The following is an 11864-nucleotide window of genomic DNA, read 5'->3' on the forward strand; positions in this document are numbered from 1 at the left end:
TCTCAAATAGCATCATAATGGTGTTTCATTAGCAGGCCTTTTTTTCCAAATGGAGGATAAGCTTTAGTAGCTAGCAGCAGAGGTGATGAATGGTGTTGTTAACGTTGATGTTCTGACATTAAGGAGCACATTGGCCCATCATGGCTATTGTCTTTAGATTTCATTATCTCTCCATATTAAAGGTCACTACTGGAAATGCCATAGAGGTGTGGGGATAGTTAAGATTGAATGGATTGCGCTGTGTGTGTCTGTGTTAATGATGTTGAATTAGTCCTTGATTTGAATTAATTAGGCAGGCTTGTATGGGCAGCGAGATGGCCAACTGTGAGTGCTGTGTGTGTGAGTGCTGTGTGTGTGTGTGTGTGTGTGTGTGTGTGTGTGTTTGTGTGTGTGTGTGTGTGTGTGTGAGTGCTGTATGTGTGTGTGTGCGTGTGTTTGTGTGTGTGTGTGTGTGAGTGCTGTGTGTGTGTGTGTGTGTGAGTGCTGTGGTGCTGTGTGTGTGTGCGCGCGTGAGTGCCGTGTGTGCACGCGCGCGCATTATGCGTAAAGTCCACACATGCTAATGTTCATAATCCAAATTTCAATACCGCTGAATTTTACACTCTGATCTCTCTACATAGGTCCCTTGACAAGCCGGCAGATCTTCCGCTTCAGTGAGGAAGGTTTGGTTAACGCCAGGTTCGACTACAGCTACAACAACTTCAGAGTGACAAGCATGCAGGCAGTAATCAATGAGACACCTCTGCCTATAGATCTGTACCGTTATGTCGACGTATCCGGACGAGTGGAGCAGTTTGGAAAGTTTAGCGTAATTTTCTATGACCTCAACCAGGTAGGCAAAGTGCTCACAGTTAAAATATTGAACTGCATGAATTGTAATGCCTCTTGTAGTCTACCTTTTAATCTTTGTGGCTTTGATGTTCTCACCACTCTCACCAATCTTGTTTCCAGCCGCAACAGGCAGCAGTTCTTCTTTGGTCTGATGAACCCACTATACACTAAGACTACTGTCCAACAGCAGACAAACAAAGTTAGCAACCAGAAGCATTTTATGCATTTATCAGTTAAAGAGTCAAATATTTGACCGTATAGACCGTAACAGAGCAAAAATGAATATAGAAAATTAGATATGTTGGGTGGCCAAAAACAGGACTCCAAATGAAATGTTGCTTCATGTCTGCTGGATGTGTAAGCAACTTTATAAGGTGTTGGTTTTAGTGCCAGGCTTGTTTTGCTGCTCTCAAGTGACCAAAAAGAAATCAATAAATACCGCCTAAAAACATCCAGCTGTAATGCAACATGAAGCACTTCAGCCTGATTTTATTTAGGTGTGTGTGTGTGTGTGTGTTCGAGTGCAGAGATGTCTAACCAATTTTGTCTGTGATCATCTAGGTGATCACCACCCATCTGATGAAGCACACCAAGGTATTTAACTCCTACGGCCAGGTGGTAGAGGTCCAGTATGAGATCCTTAAATCCATCGCCTACTGGATGACCATCCAGTATGACTCTGCAGGGCGCACCACCACCTGTGATATCAGGGTGGGCGTGGACAGCAACGTCACCCGCTACACTTACGAGTACGACGCAGACAGCCAACTGCAGAGTGCCTCGGTCAATGAGCGGCCTCAGTGGCGCTACAGCTACGACCTCAACGGGAACATCAACCTGCTCAGCCACGGGACCAGCGCTAGGTGAGTTAGCACCAACTAGCTTTACGTTTTACAGCAGGTAACATGTCAAAACATGCGTGTCAGTTAGACTACCACTTTGGTTCAATAGCTCATTAACTGTTGGATGGACTTTGTTTTAGTTTAGTGCTAACAAGCAAATGTTATCCTGCTAACACGCTGCGCTACAATTGTGATTGGATAAACTTCATACATGCTAACCGTTTGCGTGTTGGCATTATCATTGGAAGTATTTTGGACTCATTGATATATTAATGTTATACATAGTTTGTTATACAAGTACACAGTCGTGACACACACCCGTGTGGTCTCATTGCAGGCTGACGCCGCTGCGTTACGACCAAAGAGACCGCATCACACACCTCGGTGAGTTACAATACAGCGTAGATGACGATGGCTTTCTCCGCCAGCGAGCGAATGACCTCTTGGACTACAACTCCAACGGGCTGCTGACCCGCGTCTTCAACCGAGTGACCGAGCACACTGTGGTGTACCGCTATGACGGGCTGGGTCGACGTGTGGCCACCAAGAGCAGCCAGGGCGAGCAGCTGCAGTTCTTTTATGCCGACCTGTCACACCCCACCAGGGTCAGCCACTTGTACAACCACAGCAGCAATTTGATCACATCGCTGTACTACGACCTCCAGGGCCATCTCATTGCCATGGAGCTGAGCAGCGGAGAGGAGTACTACGTCGCCTGCGACAGCGTGGGGAGTCCGAGGGCGGTTTTCTCTAGCAAGGGGCGATTGGTCAAAGAGATCCTCTACACCCCCTATGGAGAGGTCTATCAGGACACCAACCCTGACTTCCAGCTTGTCATCGGCTTCCACGGAGGCTTGTATGACCCTTTGACACGGCTGGTACATTTGGGCAGGCGGGATTATGACACACTAGCAGGCCGATGGACTTCACCGAACCATGAACTGTGGGGCGAGCTGGGCAAGGAACCGAAGCCGTTTAACTTGTATGCTTTCAAAAACAACTGCCCAGTTGGGAGGGTGGAGGAGGTGACACAGTTTACTACAGGTGAGCTTCTCACACACACACACACACACACACACACACACGCACAGTCACTCACTGTCCAACTCCAACACCGAATCACTGACTGACGCACACAAGCTGCCACACTGCAGCTCTCACACAGATACAGGCTGATATTTCTCTCAGCGGCACCTACTCCCACACAAACACACCTACACAAGAGACATCTGCCATAAAGAGCGAGTGAACGGGGCCCACAGTTAACCACAGGTGAGCTGTGTTACAGAGAGAAAAGATGTGACAGACAAAAAATACTGGCAACAGAAAGGACAGCCATGCCTGTGATCATCTTGTTTTTTAACACAGGCTGTTATGTTTTGTTCCCTCTGTCTGTCAAGAACATACTGTTTCCCCGAGAGACAAAATAGAAACTCAAGCAAGGGAAAGAGATGGAATAGGAGAGTAGGAGGATGAATATAGGATGTTGCCGGGGGCGTATGTCCTTCTGGTTAATGGAACATTCATTTGGCCTGTCACGTTTTCCTGCAGCAGTATTGTTTATTACAGAAGGAATCTGTTTGTGAAAGAAACACCAGCCCAACCATCTCAGCTGCGTATTATACTCAAATATTGTGTGATTTCCTGTACAAGGTGCTGTTTCTCTGGCCTTATGACTTTTTGTTTGCTTCACAGTATACACATTATATTCTAACTTTTCTCCCTCTGTGCAATTTTCTCTCTGTCTGTACATGTGTGTGTGTCTTTTTCCAGACATCGGTAGCTGGCTGCAGCTATTTGGTTTCCAGCTTCATAATGTTGTCCCAGGCTTCCCAAAGCCTGAGGTGAGCAGAATGGAACAAACATACGAACTGATGAAGACTCAGACCAAGACCCAGGACTGGGACTCCAGCAAGGTGAGTTTTTCACCACTAAAAACCCCAGTCAGCTGCAGGAGCAAGACTCTTTCCTAGCTCTAACCTTGTGTCCATGTTTTTATAGTTCAGTTTTCTCATGCCACACATATGTTTGTTACTTTTATCTGTCTCTTTTCTCTTTCAGTAGAACAGTTAAATACTTTTGATGAGTCATTTTAACCTCTGCCGTGTTCACATGTTGTAACTGACTAAGCCCACTCAACATATCTTACCCCGCGTGATCATTGAATTTATGGGTTGTGGTACCCAGTAGTGTCAGAATAGGAGGTGTGTTATTAGTCATTAGTCATTTAGCTAGCTGGTTAAATGTGGTGGTGCATAAAAAGCGCTGTTACAAATACCAAAGCAGTCGTTACTCTGTTGCTGCAACAGAGAAAACTTGTATATAGCACCTTTAATGCGATTAACTGTGTCCCTGTTGTGTAAAAGACTCCTCTACCAAATAAAACAAAAACTTGAAATTTTGCTTTTTTTTTTTAACTACAGTTTGCTTGGACTTAATTTGGACAGTGTTTTTTAAATCAAAAAGACACTATAAAAAATATGTTTTTATTACTTCCGAATAAACAATTTTCACAGCAGCCATTTCAAGTCATAGCAGGAAATTCACTGGTGATTTTTTTTATGAATTCAAATGAATTGTAAATTTGTTCCATTTATTCTTGAAGGTTGTGTTTCTGTGACGCTGCCTCACTGACAGAAGGTCACTACAGCGCTCCAGTGGAACAGAGCCGTCTTTTAAAATGTTATTAGTAAAACCTGTAGTTTTCATGTCATGACTAAGTCTAAATGTCTGCTGTAAAAATGCATCTATCATAGATGAGACTTTTACTTTACCTCTCAAAGTCCATTTAAACCTCTGTAATACCTTTTGTTAACCACTTTGTATTTGTGTGTTTTCTCAGGTGGTTTTGGGGATCCAGTGTGAGCTGCGGAGACAGCTGAGGAGCTTCATTTCACTGGACAGGTTACCTCTGGTCTCGGAGCCTGTAGGCTCCACCTGCCACAGGCCGACACGCCCCCCTCCCTTTGGTTCCAGACCCTCTCTTCTCGGCCCCAGCATCCGATTTGCAGTCGCCCATGGCCGAGTCAGCGCTGAAGTCATCGGCGTAGCCAGCGAGGACAGCCGTCGCGTGGCAGCCATTTTGAATGGCGCCGTCCACCTGAGTGGGCTGAGCTTCACTGTGCACGGCTGCGACACCCACCACTTCCTCCAGTCCCGGCCAATCGAAGAAGACCTCGCCCTGGGGCTGGGAGTTGGGGGACGTGTCCTAGAGAGCGGTGTGAACGTGAGCGTGTCTCAGATGAGCGCCACGGTGAACGGCAGGACTCGACGATTCGCCGATATCACTCTCCAGCAGGGGGCGCTGTGTCTGTGCGTGCGGTACGGCGGGAACGAGGAGGAGGAGAGGGCACGGGTGAGGGAGGAGGCAAGGAAGAGAGCGGTAGAGGGGGCATGGGAGAAGGAGAGGAAAAGGGTGGATTTAGGGGACGTAGGGAGCAGGGCGTGGAGCGAGGCGGAGAAGCAGCAGCTGCTGTCCGGAGGACGGGTTCAGGGTTACGACGGCTACTACTCCCTGCCTATAGAGCAGCAGCCGGAGCTGTCCGACTGCCCCTCCAACATCCACTTTATGACACTGAGCGAGGTGGGGGGCAGGTAACAGAGACACACGAGCAGCCCCCCACCCCACCAAAGACTGCCTGTTTCTACTCTACTCTGATTTGTTCTACTGTTTCTATACTGTATCAAAAAAAGAAGAAGATGACGACAAAGAAGAACAAGAAGAGAGATTGGGGGAAAAAATGATTTCCAAATGCCTTTAATTGTGACAAAATGATGGTATTTTATTATTATCGTCCAGTTTCTCCAATTTCTAACAGTGGCACAAGCAGTGTGGTTTGGCTGTGGCTTTGCTTTTTGTATCCCAACTGGCCTGGGACTGACTGACCGACCGACCGACCGACCGACTGACTGACTTACTGACTGACTGACTGTCTGTCTGTCATTTGCTGTTTCAACACTGTTCATCATTTTGAAACTGTTCAAACTCACTGAACTGTAGAGATGAAGACTTTAGGATTTGCCAGTGAATAATCCTCTTCATGACTCAAATCAAGAGCTCTCCGGTTGCCATTTGAGTTCCTACATGGTTTACCTCGGAAATACTATCGTTTACATATTGTGTAAGAGAGGCCTTGTCGACTCTGACACTCCCCTTTAGAGAAGGAAACCTCATGGGGTTTTCCACCTCTGGTGTGCTCCAACAGTAGTTTGTATGAGTGTGTATACTAAAATCAAGAATGTACATAGCCAGTGCTTTCACACTGAAAAAAAGTGCTCAACTGGAAATTCTGTTGTTCATAAGTAAGTGTCAGTATTGTTAATCAATAGAAAAACAGTTACATTTTTGCAAAGAATTATACATGGCTATAGTAAATATTCTCGCTGAAAATTCTGACTTTATTGGGTTACAATGCTGATTAAAGTTATTATGTGTGAATTACCAGATTGCTCCCTGGGATTTCATAGGCATTGTTCCTTATTATATTTGTGTCTCTGTGTCTGCTCTCTCTCTTTCTCTCTCTCTCTCTCTCTCTCTCTCTCTCTCTCTCTCTCTCTCTCTCTGAGGCATCTCCTCTGTCTCTGTGCCTTCACTCTACACATTTGTTGTGTGCTCTTTGTTCTTGTTTCTGGAAGTTTGTAACTTTCAAATCTTGTGCTGTCATTATCACCCATCATTATGGCTCAAACTGAGATATGCATGAGAAACCTGCGTCTGTCAAAAGAAGAAGAGAGAGAGAGAGAGAGAAAAAAAAAAAAGCACAGAGGAAGGGAAAAAGAAATGTGACAGCTGAGGCTCAGCGAGTGGGTGGTGAGTGCAGAAGGGGCAGGACCTGGAGTTGGCTGTGCTGTTCTCTACAGCTTGTCTCCTCTCATTAGGAAATGCCAATCAGACTACATGTGAACCACTTCCAAGCCTCTCCCCACCAAAAAAGTTAAAAAAGAAAGTAAAGAAGTTTGTTTGTTTGTCATTTTCTTTTTTTCTTTTTTTAATCTAGCTACCACTAATCCACCTCCCCGTCCGTCTGCCTATCCCCCGCTCGCCTCCCTCCCACCGTCACTCCACCATCTGCCCACCATTAATTGTTTGTGTTTCTCTCCTGGGCTGCGGATGACAGAGCCACACAATGCATATGTTCTGACTGCGAGCAGGTGATATACGTTCCTGAGTAGCACTCTGCTGATCAGCTGCGATGCACCTTCCCTTCTAAACCATATGCTCCGCTAGATACTGTCCAACCTCATCTCGGCGGTGAAAAGATGGAGTGTCCGGTTGCTAGGAGACGGCTGCACTGAAGAATTGTATGGGCTGAATGGATGCTCAATGTCTCTCTCTCTTTCTCTTTCTCTATCCGTCATTTTTTTCATGAGGAGCCAGTGATGTCAATCAGATGAATAACAGACCCCCCACCCCACCCACCTCCCCCTCCCACTCCAGCAGTCAGCACTCTCTCCATGGAAATCAGTACTTCAATATGTCAAATTGAATTTTTGTTCCACATTATGTCAGACGGAGGCTCGGGTGTGTATGGCGGTGTATGCATGACCTCATTTAAAAGAGTTTATTTCAACCAATATCATTTATTCTCTTTGCCATTCACACAACTGAATTGCATTAAGAAAACAGAGCACAATATTTGTTGTCAACTTGCGTATGCAGTAATGGATATTAATGTTGGAGAAGTTGAATATTTTACATCACATCCCTGAAAGTTATGAGCCCCTCTCTTTGCCGCATATGCAGAAGGAAAAAGAGACTGGATGGATACTGAGATCTGAGTCTAAATGACTTGCATTTAACAAACAGGAGCTGCTTAATTGCAAAAAAAAATGACAGTTACTTCACACAGCCAGCAAAGTGCAGCAGTAGGCATCATGCAAAGACAGTATTTGTGTTTATAATTGGGTCAACAGTGAGATAAGGGTTTGCGCCTAACCGAAAGCTTTCCGCACCTCCTTCTTGATCCTTTTTTTCTGTCCCTGAGCAGCATGTGGCGGCTGCTGCAGATGGAGGTATGCGTTTGGGCTGCTGTGTGTCGGCGACAGGCTATTACTGGGCGTCTGTGCCTCTGTGTGTGTTTGTGCCCGTCTCTGAGCGGTGACAGGGTAGAGCAGAGGCATGGCAATTCCTTGATCAGGCTTCTGGAAAGCTGCTATCAAGTTCCTGATTTGCCGGAAATGTCGTTTCTGCACACCAGGAGTGGTCTGTAAAAAAAAAAAAAAGGCAGAAGAGAATTCAGCATCTCCATCATCTCCATCTCAACATCAAACCCCCACAGGGGAAATGAGGAGGACGGGACAGGGCCGGCTTGAAATGAGCTCTCACAGATTCACCTTTTACAGAAGACATCAGATGCGCTAAAAGTACAGACAGAAACACTGTGCAAAGGGTCGGGAATCATGGCAATTATTTTTAATGTATATCTGACCACTGATCCACAGTTAAAGACAACAGGACACACATCAGTAAATGAGATGATGCAAAAGAAGCGGATCTAAGATTGCTGTAAACACTATTGCAGACCCAGATGGATAATATGCTCAAGGGGTTTAAAAGCTAAATTCAGAAAATTCAGAATGCAGTTGCCTCTGAAAGCATTCACTCCCCTGGGCTTATTTTTTATATTTTGTTAGTCAACAAAAAGCATTTATTTTAGGATTTATGTGTGACATCTTAGATGCTTAAAGTATCCCATTATCTCTACAGCTTTACCTGTGACTGAATCAAACTGAAATAACTCAAAGATCATTTTTAGAAAGATCTGTGGTGTAAACAAAAATAAAATATAATGTCTAGAATTCATCTTTTGTTGCAACAAAGATTTTATGTCTTATCTGTCGGTTTTCGTTTGGTTTTAATGAAATGCGACTTTATCAAGGATCTTTCAGGGCGTTTTTGGTTATTTCTAATTGAAAACACATACATTTTCCACTTTGCCTAAAGCTGTCAGTTTAATATTTAATCTCTCTAAACTACAAAGTTTTAAAGCTTTCAGAGTATTCTAATTTTATCAAGTTAGTACTTTTTAAAAAAGCATTATGTGTTTTCATTCTCTTCTTTCAATCATGCTGTATGAAATGGTGAAAATTTTGTTAGAATGCATTTTAAAGTGACTTAATCAAACGCAGAGAGCACTTCCCACAGCAAAGCACTTTGGATGTTTCTGTCTCCGGCCACAAGTGTTACCTCTGTTCTCAAGAATATTTCATTAAAGTGATTGATATTGCACATGAATAATGTAAACTGTTATTGAGCTTGTAGTGAAATTCCTGTAATTCAAGTCTCTCTCTCTCCCCCCCCCCCCACCCCCACCCCCATCTGTTCGCTTGATGCTGTCAGTGAAAATGAGCGAGGGTAAAATGTAGTTACAACAACGTGTAGCTTAGTTGTCAGAGAGAGACACAGCCTTCAGATGTCTCTATACATTCACATCTCTGGGTGTTTGCCAATCCTCAGCGCTCAATTACATATCCCATCAGAAATGCTGTCAAATGCAGTTCTACGTTTCCCATCTCTGGCGTATATGCTGATGCTGAGGTGTCTCAAATTTGAGTCGTGGTTGGGGGTGTGGGTGGGCTATCTCAGAGGGTATTATTGCTAAAGGAAAAGAAATGAAGCCATTTCCCTCCGCCCAAAAATTACATGTTCGCCTCAAATTTACAGCTTGCTGAATTAAACTGTCCCCAAAACAACCTCTAAAACTAATAAACACCAGCGGATGTGAGGCGGATGTGATGTGGATGTGCAGCTTGTTGCACTGGCTCCGTAAGCTTTTAGGGTTTTTTAGTCACTGCAGACAAAAAGCAAAAATATAAAATAAATTATAATAAGATGAAATGTCTCACATCTGCTGCCCATGAGCCTGCCTCATCCTTTTGGAGTCTGTATGTGTAGACGTATCCATTGGACCTGCACACACACACATACAAAAACACACACACTCAGAAACCTGTGACCCTGAGTTTATCGAGTATTGAAATAAGTATCTGCCAATACTGTAAAGACGAATGCTCTATTTATTTGTGGGACTCACACTTTTAAAGATAGGTCACCATATTATTTGGTTTCACTTAACACTCAGATGGTTTGTTTATCCCTTTGTGCTTTTATCTTCTTAAATGTGAGGAGATCAATAATCTCTACAACAGTAGAAAATAGGATTATGTGTTGATGTGATTGCTGAGGTTTCAGTAATGGCCTAAAGAAGCAGAACAAAAAGAGCTATTGTACAATTTTTGTTTATACTCACAGCACACACAGGCAGTACACGCCTGGTACAGAGTCACTGTTGCGGACTAGGTAGCACCCATCCCGGCCGTCCTGGGCCAGCCGCCTCTCCCCTTCTTCCTTCCCGATGGGTCCGTGGTAGACAGGCAGGTTTTCCATCACGGCAAATCTCCAGATCTGCTTTTTTGCTCTGCTCCCAAGTGCCAACTCTGTCTCTTTCTCTCTTTCTCACTCTTTCTTGTCTTCAACTTTTCACTGCAGGCAAGCCTTTTGGTCGTCACTGCATATGCTGTAGACTGGGAACACCACAGGTAAAGCAGCTGTCAAGCCTCTCATTTGATATTTGCTCCTTGCTGTTTCAAATGTCTGTTTGGGATCCTGAGCTCTCTGATTTTCTACTTTCTCACCGAGACTGATAACAGCTCTGCCTAACCTCTAACCTTTATGGCTTGGTGCTCGCAGTCTTCCTCTTTTCAACAAGGCACACACATGTGCACGTACACACACGCGTAAAATGTGGGTTTGTGTATCTCTCAGGAAATGATCGTATTTTTCAACAGGAAATAACTTCAAAGATTCAAACTGAATATTTTCCACAACAATAGAAAGCACAAGAGAGGGATAAAAAAACGCAGTACAATCCTTTCAAACAGGAAAACGTATATTGTGCTTATGCAATGACTTACACTGTTTCCAGTTCAATTATCTGGAGGCCTTGCTTTGTTTTCTTATTAAGAGAAGTTTGCTTATCCTGTCTGTTTCCACTACGATTTCCATGAAGAGTGATGTGTAAAACTCAGTGGTAGAAATATTCAGATCCTTTATCTACAGTAAGTAAATACAGTAATGTAAAATGCTTTCATCACAAGTTAGACCAGCATTCCAAATCCAACTTAAGTTCAGAAGTATTATCAGCAGAATGTACTTAAAATATGAAAAAAATAAAGTACCTGTTCAGCAGAAAAATGGCCCCTGTGACTGATATTTTATTACATATGAAACTATTATGTTTTTGATGTGTAAGCAGTAGTTCACTATTATAGTTGGTCTAGGTGGAACTAGTTTAATATTTAAGTGTTTGGAGTCTTCTCTGATATCTGATATGAATTTTGAAATATTGGATCATTTTACTTCTTTAGATCCAGAACATTTATTTAAATGAAAACATCTGAGGGGGAAATCTCTTTGGTTGAACTATTAACAACTCATACACATCTAAAATATGACAAGAGGCATCAAGTACACACTGATTTTATTTGATCTTTTTTTTTTAAAGGTTGGGAATCATTGGTTTAATTATGTACAATCACCTGAAGATTGTACTTGAGCATATGTATTTAGTTATTTTCCTCCATTGGCAAAATTAGAAAAAACATCTGCAATATTTTCATTTCTTTACCTAAACTTGTAATTTAACAGTTTATTTTTTTATTTTACTTAAGAAAAAAAGAAAAGAAAAAAGGCTAATTTACATTTAGTCTAATTACCTTACTCTAATAACATCAGATTTACAATTTTCACATGTTGGATTAAAGTGTCAGAAGACATTTTAGGTGCTGTTTAAAGAAGTTCCTTATACGTGCTCGGCTCACACTGTCTCATCACACATCCACTCAGCAAAGCACATGTTCTCAGTCACATCACCGGCCTGTTTTATATTAAACATGTGTCAAGGACACTTACACCTGCTCTATAGAAGAGTGAGGCGTCAGCTAATGAAGTTGTGTGCATGAACATACTGTGGCGCAGCAACAAACTCATCCTGCAATCTGTCCTGTCAGTCGGAGAGATCTGTTGTGTCAAATTAAGGAGCTGGTGAATCAAATATTGAATGTTTGCCGCAGTAACATGGCATGAGATTTTACCAAGGTGATAGCACTGCATCTGGTATTTTAATCTGTCGTGAAGATGTATTTTATTCAGGGTTTCAATGCTTTTCATTTAGACCGTGGTCACGACCACAT

General features: G+C 43.3%; 2 protein-coding genes across 4 annotated transcripts in view; one reads left to right on the forward strand and one right to left on the reverse strand.

Annotated features, from left to right (window-relative positions):
• Positions 1-6114, forward strand: part of tenm1 (teneurin transmembrane protein 1) — a 165843-nt gene extending 159729 nt beyond the window's left edge. For all 3 annotated transcript variants that reach the window (XM_056383289.1, XM_056383290.1, XM_056383291.1), the window contains 5 exons: positions 621-832; positions 1393-1694; positions 2011-2717; positions 3447-3589; positions 4516-6114. In XM_056383289.1, coding sequence (XP_056239264.1) covers positions 621-832; positions 1393-1694; positions 2011-2717; positions 3447-3589; positions 4516-5271 — 2120 coding nt within the window. In that variant the 3' untranslated portion in view covers positions 5272-6114. The remainder of the gene's footprint in view (positions 1-620; positions 833-1392; positions 1695-2010; positions 2718-3446; positions 3590-4515) is intronic.
• A 140-nt stretch (positions 6115-6254) lies between these two features.
• Positions 6255-10836, reverse strand: sh2d1ab (SH2 domain containing 1A duplicate b). Its single transcript, XM_056383294.1, has 3 exons — positions 9923-10836; positions 9519-9582; positions 6255-7877 (listed from the first exon to the last, which is right to left on the reverse strand). Exons 1-3 carry the CDS (start codon positions 10057-10059, stop codon positions 7605-7607), a joined length of 474 nt encoding a protein of 157 aa, XP_056239269.1. The 5' UTR covers positions 10060-10836; the 3' UTR covers positions 6255-7604.
• Positions 10837-11864: the final 1028 nt, after the last annotated feature.

This window comes from Seriola aureovittata, chromosome 8, assembly GCF_021018895.1.
Source record: "Seriola aureovittata isolate HTS-2021-v1 ecotype China chromosome 8, ASM2101889v1, whole genome shotgun sequence".
Lineage (NCBI taxonomy): Eukaryota > Metazoa > Chordata > Actinopteri > Carangiformes > Carangidae > Seriola > Seriola aureovittata.

Bases quoted from the DNA above. Each gene is read 5' to 3' on its own strand.
- sh2d1ab (XM_056383294.1), bottom strand. From the start codon at position 10,059: ATGGAAAACCTGCCTGTCTACCACGGACCCATCGGGAAGGAAGAAGGG. The intron at 9,583-9,922 runs GTGAGTATAAAC...GTGTGTGTGCAG, and splicing joins GTGTACTGCCTGTGTGTGCT to GTCCAATGGATACGTCTACA. The intron at 7,878-9,518 runs GTGAGACATTTC...TTTTTTTTACAG, and splicing joins CAGGCTCATGGGCAGCAGAT to ACCACTCCTGGTGTGCAGAA.